This window comes from Mastomys coucha, unplaced genomic scaffold, assembly GCF_008632895.1.
Source record: "Mastomys coucha isolate ucsf_1 unplaced genomic scaffold, UCSF_Mcou_1 pScaffold12, whole genome shotgun sequence".
NCBI lineage: Eukaryota > Metazoa > Chordata > Mammalia > Rodentia > Muridae > Mastomys > Mastomys coucha.
In genome coordinates this window covers 11195945-11207106 of record NW_022196894.1, presented here as the reverse complement: position 1 = coordinate 11207106, position 11162 = coordinate 11195945, and the positions used below count along the sequence as shown (strand labels likewise).

Here is an 11162-nt window from a genome sequence, read left to right as displayed (position 1 = left end):
AACTGGGAATGGAGAAATTCGCATGTAAATAAAGAAAATATCTAAAATAAAAAAAATAAAAAAAAAGATTTAATTTATTTATTATGTATAAATACAGATACTCCAGAAGAGGGAGTCTGATCTTGTTAAGGATGGTTGTGAGCCACCATGTGGTTGCTGGGATTTGAACTCAGGACCTTTGCAAGAGCAGTCAGTGCTCTTAACCACTGAGCCATCTCTCCAGCCCCGGTTGTAACTCTCGTATCAAGTTACAACTGTAAGAGCCAAGATCTTTATCTCTACTAAATACAAAACAAACAAACAAAAACACTTTATATACTTATGTTCATTTAAGAAAATATTAGTAGTGATATATTATTTTGAAATATACAGTTAATACATTTGGAGTTATTTAAAATTTATATTGAGAAAAACGTTTGTATTTTCAGTATTGCCGTAGACAAGCATCTACATAAAACTGTTAAACTGATTGTTGTTTTATATCAAACAACTTTTATAACACTCATTTTTAGTGTTATAATATTTTATAAATTTTAAAGAATATGACAAAAAAAGATATTGTAGGTATTAAAAGGGGGATCTCTGGGAGGAGTTGGGGTACAAAAGGAAAACAAGAATGTGATTCAATTCTATTTACTTAAAATATGTTTTTAAATGTTAACAAATTCAGATACATTGAAATCGTGTAAAAAAAAAAGACTGTTCAATTGATTGTTGTTTTATATCATACAACTTTTATAATACCCATTTTGGGGGGGGGGGGGTTTGAGACAGGGTTTCTCTATGTAGCCCTGGCTGTCCTGGAACTCACTCTGTAGACCAGGCTGGCCTCGAACTCAAAAATCTGCCTGCCTCTGCCTCCCAAGTGCTGGGATTAAAGGTGTGCACGTATTGTAACAATAGTTTATAAATTTTAAAGAATATGACAAAATTTAAAAAAAAAAAAGGTATTACAGGTATCGAAGAGGGCGCTCTGGGAGGAATTGGGGTACAAAAGGGAAAGAAGAATGTGATGTAATTCTATTTACTTAAAATACGTTTTTAAATGTTAACAAACTCAGATAAATTTAAATTATGTTATTTTTTCTCACCATAATACAATAAAACTTAAATCAATAAAAAAAAACCCTCTATCAAAAAAAATTCTCTCATTCAAGTCTGAGAGCTTTAAACTGGTGCCACTTAAGCTTCTCTGCACATACCCGAGCACAGGTGCACATGCACATGCACACGCATGTACATGCACATGCATGTACTGCACGCACACACCACCTGGGGATACTATCAACGTTGTGTTAGGTTTGACCCCCACAAGGGGTCCATGATTCCTTGTGTCTTAACACAGTCACAGTTGAAATCAGCCAGCCACAGTACTTGTGTTATAAATGAAATCAAAAGCTCCTGATGGCCCTGAACCATTCAAAGCAGTTAAGATGATCGATCTTAGGTTGAATGTATTTTGTCATAATAAATAAACACAATGTTTTTAAAGAGAACCCAGTTTTGGCATTATGCAGTGTCCCAGGAGGCCCCAAGCAGGCCTCAGAGGATACTAAAAGGACCCCCTATACTGTTATAGCAGTCCATGCATGCCAACCCTGCCTAAGGCATCAGGGCAATCTCTGCCTTTGGGCCTGAGGACCCAACCCAGGCATTATTAAACCTGCCCTTAAGTGGAGTATAACCAAGAGAAATGATGGGGTTCTATAGAAGGACCAGTCCTGAGTTCAAATTCCTGCTCTGCCACTTAAGTCCCTAAGACTCCATTTCCCTGTCTGAAAAATGGGAAAAATAAAATCAGACATGCATATAAATTGCCTAGCACAGCAGAGAGCTGGTAAACAGCTATGTCCTAGCCTGGCCCCTCAGTGACTGAGTTGTGTGTTCACATGGAGTAAGAAGCCTTGCAAAAAAAAGGAGGTACAAACACAAGGTACCAAATCAGCAAAGCTAAAGGAATGTTCCAGACAGGGAGCCAGCATTCATCTACAGAGAGCCAAACAGCAGGTCAGGCTTCGGGGTAAGGGAGACAGAGTCTCAGTGGCAACTCCTTAATTCTCCTTTTAAGTTCCCATCAGTTGTGTGGGATATTTTCACAAAGAATATGTTCCAATAAAAGTTTGTGGACAAAACAAGGGGATGCAGGAATCTGCCTGGAATTGCTGTCTGCTAGGACCTAGTCTAGAGCCCAAAGTAAAGGTACCCCTCTGGACTGATGGGAACCCCACAGGAGGCTAGGCTGCCTGGACGGACACAAATCACAGGGCTGAAACTTGATATGTACTGGGAGGTGGGGGGGGGGGGGGGGGGGAATAAAGAAAAAAGATAGAGGAAGAAAGATGGAGCAACGTGAAGCAACAGTTCACAAAATATCCCTGGAATGGAAAGAGGGTAGAGGGCCTTGTGGGTACCATAGCAGAGACTCAAGATCTAAGATAATGTGGATCCACAGCCCCAGCCCTAGCTCCTACCAACTACAGTCCTGTAAGACCATGGCCTTAATCTTCCAAGACTTCCCATTTTTCTAGAAAGCCTGGGCAGTTAGAATTCACCTGATACTTGCTGACTCTTAAGTTTTCACCTGTGGGTTCTGGTCACATTTTCTAAAATCACCATGCTAAGTAAAAGTTACCAGCTGGCTTGTAAGGCACAGCCAGGGACACGGTAAATTAGCCTCCCTACCTCCAGGGACACTGGTATATCCAAGCACAAGTTTCTACCTGACAATTGAGAAGAATGATTTGCTATGGGCTTCCACAAGAATGGAATGTGAGTCTGCATTGGTGAAGTGGGGCTCAGAACAAGTACCCAGTTAGTGTTGGGTTTAGAACATGAGCCCAATCAGAGTTAGCTACGACTGCCTATCTCTGTCACCTGGGCATATGCATCTGGGTCACACTTACCGGGTCATGGACAGTTTCAGAAAACAGGGGTGGGCAGTCTGAGAAGCAGGACAGCACTAGCTGAACGAGCACAAGGGTGAAGTACAGATAGAATGTGGAATCTCGAAACACGTCCACTTGAGCATCCTGAGCAGGGGAGAAGGCAGGAGACACAGATCAACAGAATATTCCCTGAAAGCAGGGTACAGATAACTCAACAAATCCTCAGCTCCAAGGAATGGTGTTCAGTGGTGGGGGCCCATAATGGCGTGAGATGTCATGGGCCTCTGCAGGGAATCTGTCAGCAAGGCCTTCTCCAGATGCTGTCCCAAAACCTCAGACTTCCCAGCCTTCAGAACCACAGGCTCAATAAACCTCTGTTTTCTCTAAATCACCCTGACTATGGATTTGGCTATAGCAACAGTAAAAAGGATTAAGATAATCCCAAAGAGCAGGTTGCAGACAGCCACATCCTCTGCCACAGGCATCCCCACATTTCCCTCCCCTGAAAGTAAGACAGATGAAAGGTAGCTCGATCTCCTGTGCCTAAACAGCAGGGAGTGGAACGGGTCTGCTCTGCTCCTCTGGCTACTGGACCTTATCCATTTATTTAACCTTTCTATGCCCTGGCTTCTCCACCACTGAGCACATCAGTGGTCCTCAACCAAGGGCTGTTTTGCATGCCAGACAATAATTCCAGTGTCTTGGAATGTTTGGCATGAGCTCACAGGGTATGGAGGCCAGAGTGGCCCTAGATATCCTACAAAGCACAGAAAGTGTTCCACAATGAAGCAGCCTCTGTCCACTTGTCAGCTAGTGCTGAACTCGAGATGCCTCATCAGAATTATTATGCACGGTCCTCAGATTACTCATGAGAAATGTGTAGTTCCTGGAGAAGCACTTAGAAAAACACAAACTCAACTATGCCAGCCACTGTACTTGTTACGGAGGCTGTGCTTTCATAGGTGCTCCATATCTATCCTCCCTCCTCCATGCTCCCTCCTTCCATCCCTCCTCCATGCTCATGTCAGCCTCTAGCTCCCAAATAACAAGAAACGGCAGACTAGCCAAGAAGTATACATTCTTTTTGTTTTAACTAAAAGAGCTGATGATTTTATTTTCACATTTCACAATATAAGTGAAAACCACGCTTTTTTATATCACTTCTCCCTCCAAAAGTATTCTATCTGTTAAGAAGGGAAGTTTCCTTGTCATGCATCTAGTAAACAGTCAGGCTCAGCACCAAGATCTCCTGGTGGAACAGAACAAGAAATACAAAATGATAAAGAGTGCTTCTGCTCTTATCTGTCTGGCCAGGTCATGCCAGGCCATGTGGGCACCATCATAGGGCAGGCGGGAGGTCTCATTATTAGAGGCCTGGGCATCATGGGCATGTGGCCTCTCATGGGTGGTCTCATTCCAGGAGCTGGTTCCACAGGCATCATTCCAGGAGGGGGAGGACCCATCATTGGCATCATGGGAGAGCCTCCCATGTGGGGTACAGTCATCACACCAGGCAGAAATGGACCTGGGAGACTGGGGGAAGGTGGGATCACAGGCCCTGCAGGTGGAGGAGCAGAGAACGGAGCCAGAGGGATCTTTCCTTGTTGAAATGCAGCCGTTGTTTTGTCAATCAGACTCTGGGCCTGCTCTTCCATCCATTTCTGATAATAGTCTTTCACATTCTCTCTGTTTCCGACCACTGCAGTGTGTCTTCCTCACAGACGGAGAACCGTGGCTAAGATTCGTATCACAGTAATCACAATAAACCTTAGGCATGATGCTCCTCAGGTTGTTGGCCACCCGGGTCCCCACAGCCAGGAACTGACACAGAAGTGGACATTCTTCAAACGTTTTGAGAGTGGCACACAGGAGCCAGCCTCAACAACTTTCTGTCAGAGTTGCAGCTGGTAGCACCAAGGTAAACATGTCTAGGGTCCTTGAGGAACAGCCACTGGGCAAACAGAGCTCCTAGCTCAGCTCAGCTCCAGCCTGACCAGCCTACAGAGGCACTGCAAACAGAAGCCTAGTGTGAGGAAAGAAGGGTCTAGAACAAAGTCTGTACCTGATTTGCTGGAGTAAAGATGTTCCTGGAAAAGAAGCAGAACCTATGTGGTTCCTATCCTATGGTCCCATGACAACATATGACCATACAAAATGGATTAAGCATCTCTCCCCCTGGCCATCAATTACCTTTTTTAAGGCAGAGATGATCTTAGATCTCAAGATGGCAAGGGCACAGAGTAGGGCTACAAGCCAGAAAGTAAGCATAATTCCCGAGGACTGGACTCCCTTCCTTCGCTCAAGCTGAATTAAAAAGGTGGCGAGCAGCTGGAAGAGAAAGGAACATAAGAGTTTAGAGAACCCATGAGTCCCACCATGTGTACTCTTTGGTTGGTTGTTTAGTCCCTGGAAGCTCTGGGGGTACTAGTTAGTTCATATTGTTGATCCTCCTATGGCTCCAGCTGCACATGTAGCAGAGGATGGCCTAGTTGGTCATCAATGGGAGGAGAGGCCCTTGGTCCTGTGAAAGTTCTATGCCCCAGTATTGGGGAATGCCAGGGCCAGGAAGTAGGAGAAGGTGGGTTGGTGAGCAGGGGTGGGAGTGGGGGGCCAGGAAAGGGGAAAACATTTGAAATGTAAATAAAGAAAATAACTAATGAAAGAAAGAAAGGAGCCGGGAGGTGGTGGCGCACGTGGCGCACGCCTTTAATCCCAGCACTTGGGAGGCAGAGGCAGGCAGATTTCTGAGTTTGAGGCCAGCCTGGTGAGTTCCAGGACTCACAGAACTTACAGAGTGAGTACCAGGACAGCCAGGGCTACACAGGAAAACCCTGTCTCAAAAAGAAAAAAAAAAAAAAAAAAAAAAAAAAAAAAGAAAGGAAGGAAGAGAGGGAGGGATGGAAGGAGGGAGGGATGGGGGAAGGAGGAAGAGAGAAAAAGAGAGAGAAAGAAAGAAAGAGAGAAAGAGAAAGAGAGAAAAAAAGAAAGGAAGGGGGCTGGAGAGATGGCTCAATGGTTAAGAACACTGACTGCTCTTCTAAAAGTACTGAGTTCAATTCCCAACAATCACATGATGGCTCACAACCATCTTCAATGTGATCTGACTCCCTCTTCTGGTATGTCTGAGGACAACTACAGTGTACTCATATATATATATATATATATATATATATATATATATAAGTTAAAATAAAAAAAGAAAAATTATAAAGCAAGTAATTCAAGAACAATATTAATCAAGTATTAGTGTAGCAAGTTTGCTATTGTTCAGGAAATTATTATGATTGGCTAAACTATAAAATAGATATAAAATCAATAGAATACTGATTCTAATATATCTTACATTTTTATGAGTTCCAAATGCCTTGTCTGCTATAAACAATGCCAAACTATTAAAATAAAAGTATTTGCAGAGACAGAAAAAAAAATACTTTGGAGAAAGCAGGATCCCAGGGTCCCATGGTGCCTGAGTAAGCACACATGACCCTTACTCCAGTCACAACTGTACCATTGCAGCTAAAGAATTGTAGCTATTTCTAAAGGTCTCTTTCTTTGTATTCTCTGTGTGTATTCCTGTGAATGTGTGCCATATGTGCACATGTCTGTATGGGTGCACATGTACGATTCTGAATATTCTGCTCTCTCACTCTCTTACTCTCTTGACACAGAGCCTCTCATTTAACCTTGAGCTAGGTTGGTAGCCAAGTTGCCTCTGCTTTCCAATTAGAGATATGTGTGGCATGCCAGACTTTTTACATGGGTGCTGGAGATTTGAACAGTTAATGTTAATGCAGCAAGTGCTCTTAACAAGTGAGCCATCTTCCAGTCCCTGAGTCATGGGATTCTAATAAGACCTAACAGTAACATGAGGAAAGCTCAGCTGAGAACTAAGATCCAGCTTTGAGAGGAGACAACACAGAGCAGACCCCACACACTGTGAGGCTGCAGTACCTTGGAGTCCTCTACCCCCAACTGGCACATCCTCTCTGATCCCCTCCCTCTCCATCCCTGCTCCAGCTACTCAGGCCAACCCTCCATTTCTCCCTTACCCTAAATGTTGGACATGCTGTTCTCAAGGACAGTCCTCTGCCCTCAGCCCCTTTGGGCTTCAGCTCCACTACTCTTCCCTTAGTGACATCTCCTTAACTAAAAGCCCCAGATCCAGGTTCAGAGCTCCCCGCTCAAAGCTCCGCACAACAGGACACACAGCTTTAGTCTTATAGACACACCATTTGATGTCTTTGTGCTCAACCAAGCCACATATTTTTATCTCACACATAGTCAGGGCAAGAATATGTTTGCTAACTGCCTACTAAGTGCTTGCAAGGAATCAAGCCTAGCAGGAGAGCCAGAAAATAAGCCAAGAGCCACCCACCACAAACATCAGGACAGCAGTCAGAATGTGGCTCTACCATTTCTTGGCTTTGTGACCTAGGCCCAGTTCCTTCACCTCTCTGGGCTTCCACTCACTTATCTACAACATGGGAAGAATGTACAAGTGTACAAACATAGGTCACTCAGGAGTTAGCCTTGTGCCTAGCACCTGATTAACACAGCCATCACTATGTCTTCCTTACCCCCACACCTCTCTCCTAAACCTCCACTGTTCCTAACTCACAGTCTCTCCTGTACACCTCCTTTCAGCCCCAAGCCTTCAGATAAACTGACTCTCTGCCCCCAAGTCTGCTCTAAGCTTGTTCTTCCTCCTCTTCTTCCAGCTGCCACGGCCTCTGCTCTCTAAAACTCTTCTAGGCTTCACACAGGACCCAAGCCTGGCTCAGCTACCTATAACTTCAGCCTCAGCCCTGGGCCTCTCTGTGCCTTCATCTTATCACCTATAAGGAGACACATAGTGCCTGTCCCACAAGGTCACTCTAAAATGACCTCAAGCTCAAACAAAATACCAGGAGTCCTACCAGACTCAAAACCTACTCACCATGTATCTGTAAATTTAAAGCCATAGCTGTCTGTGTTGCTGAGGTATGGGATCCTAGTGGCCAGCACTGTTTCCTACTTTACTTATTATTCTACCTCCCTAAAGCCTCAGAACTACCACAAATGACATTCTGTGAACTGCACTTAGAGGATACAGGGAGCTGTAGGGCAGGGTAGGGACTGCAGCTGCTGTTGATGGCTCCCCTAAACATTAGAGATTCTGCATATTTTGTTTTAGAGGTTTTAAAATAATTTATTATTATGTGTGTGTATGTGCACATGCTATAATGAACATGTGGAAGTCACAGGACAACTCTGTGGAGCTGCTTCCCTCCTCCCACCGTTGCCTGGAGCTGCTTCCCTCCTCCCACCGTTGCATGGGGCTGCTTCCCTTCTCCCACCGTTGCATGGGGCTGGTTCCCTTCTCCCACCTTTGCATGAAGCTGGTTCCCTTCTCCCACCGTTGCATGGGTTTTACACCACAAGCACCTTCATCCTCTGAGCCGTTTCTTAAGTCTCGTCCATTGGTTTTAGGTTTGAGCTTTGTTCTTTTTCAGATTTATTTTTATTTATTGGTATGTGTATTTATCTACATGTGTACCAAATATATGTGAGTACCCTCAGGGTCTGAAGAGGAATCCCTCTGAAGCTGGAATTACAAGGGGTTGTGTGCCACTCAATGCACATGTGCAGCCAAATGTGGATCATCTGCAAGAGCAGCAAGCACTTTTAACCACCGAGCCATCTCTCTAGCCTCTGTTTCTTGGTTTTATGAGACAAGGTCTCATTGTAGCCAAGGCTGGCCTCAAATTACAGACAGACTGACTCTGAACTCCGCATCTCTCCAAGTGCTAGAATGAAAGCATATGCCACCATGTTTGGCTCACTACACAGTTTCTTTTTTGTTGGTAGAACCCATGACCTTGCTCATGCTAGGCAAACACTCTACCACCCAGCCACACCACAGCCCAAGTACTCCATTTCTCACTGCCAGCCCCACCAGCCAACACTCACCATGGTTATGCCCAGCAGTGTTGGGCTCACCAGTGACACCGGGGCTAGGAGCACTCCCTGACTTCTTTCCCAGAAAGAGTAGAAGAGGTCTGTCCAGCAGATGATCCACAGAAAGAATCCTAAGGCCTGGAAGAAAGGGGAGTATCATGGTATGTTACAACCGCAATCCTGGATCTCTCTGAGCACCACAAGGACACCAGCTAACCGCCAAGGTTCTCAGAGAAGTGTCCAGCTTCTTACTCTTTCTCTTTATGACAGGGTCTCACTATGTAGCCCAGTCTGGCTTTGAACTCCTGATCTTCCTGCCTTACCCTCCAAGTGCTAGGATGACTGATGTGCTCCACGGTTCCTAGCTTTGTAATTTATTCTCATACCCCTAGTACCTTACTCAGAATCTGGCCTCTAGCTCCAGCTCTGAGATGGTTCTATCCCTGTCTGTCACTGACGATACTTAATAAAAGAACAGCCCAGTTAAAGGAAAGAAATACTAATGAATGATGGGCAAGCCAGGAATGGTGGTCTGAAATCCTAGCATGAGAAAAAAAGGGAAGAAGGGGATCTCAAGTTCCAGGCCAGCCAGGGTTACAAAGTAGGAACCTGCCTCAAAAAAATAAAAATAAAGAATTAGAGAACACAAGGGCATGGTAAATGTCACCTCTTCACAAATAGTCAAATTAAAAAAAAAAAAATCATAGAAATATGTACACATGGAGAAAGCAGAGACTAAGAAAGAAACAAAAGACAAGAGTGGGAAGCCTGGCCAATGGGAGCCTCACAGGCAGCGGGGCTGGCACAGGCTCTGGTATTATTCTTCCAATGCCCCTGTAGCCTGAAATAATTTCAAGACTAAAACCTTTTTTTGCATGTTAATGTCATGTGTGTAGGTACAGGTGCACACTGAGGCAACTTCCACTTTACTCCTGAGGCAGGGTCTCCTGTTTGAACCTGGGACCCCTTTCCAGCTAGTCTGGCTAGCCAGCTTGCCCAGGGGATTCCTGTCTCCACCTCAAGTTTCATATGGATTCTGATCTTCACAGTGTGCAACACTTTATCCAGTAAGCCATCTCCTCAGCCCTGAAAACATTTTCAAAGTCAAAATAAATAAACAAAGACCTTATGAGAATCCCCTGAGAAAGCATATCATCCCCAATGCAAACACAGGGAAACTGAGGCAATGGAAGTGAAAGATTTCACTCAAAGGTCCTGTGCCCTGAATGGTGGACTATGCTTGGCTTCAAATTTCCAGCCTTGATCTAACGCATCCTTCTGCCTTCTTCACACAAGGCTAGCCTGGACTATACAATTACCCAGATGCCCCACCCCACAGGGAAACCTGTGACTTACAGTTTTGGCTTTGTTGAGGTGTGTCATCTGGATGTAGCCCCGGTCATGTCGAGAGAGATAGAGGAAATAGAGGGGAAAACAGGACCAGAGGTAGAAACAAGGCGCCCATGTGAGGATCGTGTTCTGAAAGCACTTGGTAAAGTCAGGGTTGCTGGTGTGCCATGTGACATTCCAGTCCTGGGAACACAAGTACATGCAAAGGTCAACTGTCACACCATGAAGGAACAAGGGCTCTCAGGATTCAAATCCTGCTGCTGTGAGTTCAAAGACAGACTAGGATTCCTACATCCAGGGATCTGCATGCAAATTTCAAAGAGTCAGTAGCCAGAGAGCCTGAAGGCAAGTGACAGAAGCAAAGAAGAGGTGATCCTACTGCAGCAGCAAGTCCTCTGCTCACAAGACAGAGGGAAGCTGTCACCTGAAGGGACCTTAATCCCTTGAACCCTGAAGAACCTGGGGGCATCATACTGATCATTTGCATGTATGTTTCATGAACTAAAGATTCCAGACCTTTATCACACCGTAAGCATACATAATGCCCAAATGCCAGTATTATGTGTCCATCCCTATACTAGATGTTCACAGAAAACAATACTGTAAGGAGCAAAGGAGATAGCTCAGTAGGTAGAGCATTTGTTAAACAAGTATTAGGACCGGAGTTCAATCCCCAGAATCCACACTCAAAAAAAAAAAAAGTTTATGCTGGGCAGTGGTGGCACACGCCTTTAATCCCAGCACTTGGGAGGCAGAGACAGGAGGATTTCTGAGTTCGAGGCCAGCCTGGTTGGTCTACAGAGTGAGTTCCAGGACAGCCAGGGCTACACTGAGAAACCCTGTCTCGGAAAAAAAAAAAAAGTTTGGGGCCAGCAGGGTAGCACATGCCTTTAATTCCACCAGCAGAGGCAGAGGCAGAGGTAGGTGATCTCTGAGTTTGAGGAAAAGCTATATAGCAAGTTCCAGACCAGCCAGTACTATATTAAATAA

The 11162-nt window shown here is 44.8% G+C and overlaps 1 protein-coding gene and 1 pseudogene across 4 annotated transcripts in view; both read right to left on the bottom strand.

Moving 5' to 3' along the window:
* Abcc1 (ATP binding cassette subfamily C member 1) overlaps window positions 1-11162 on the bottom strand; it is a 128003-nt gene that overhangs the window by 79131 nt on the left and 37710 nt on the right. For all 4 annotated transcript variants that reach the window (XM_031363158.1, XM_031363159.1, XM_031363161.1 and 1 more), the window contains exons 2-5: window positions 10179-10355; window positions 8835-8960; window positions 5076-5213; window positions 2904-3029 (exon numbers count right to left, since the gene is read on the bottom strand). In XM_031363158.1, coding sequence (XP_031219018.1) covers window positions 2904-3029; window positions 5076-5213; window positions 8835-8960; window positions 10179-10355 — 567 coding nt within the window. The remainder of the gene's footprint in view (window positions 1-2903; window positions 3030-5075; window positions 5214-8834; window positions 8961-10178; window positions 10356-11162) is intronic.
* On the bottom strand, window positions 3132-5059 carry LOC116085612 (annotated as a pseudogene).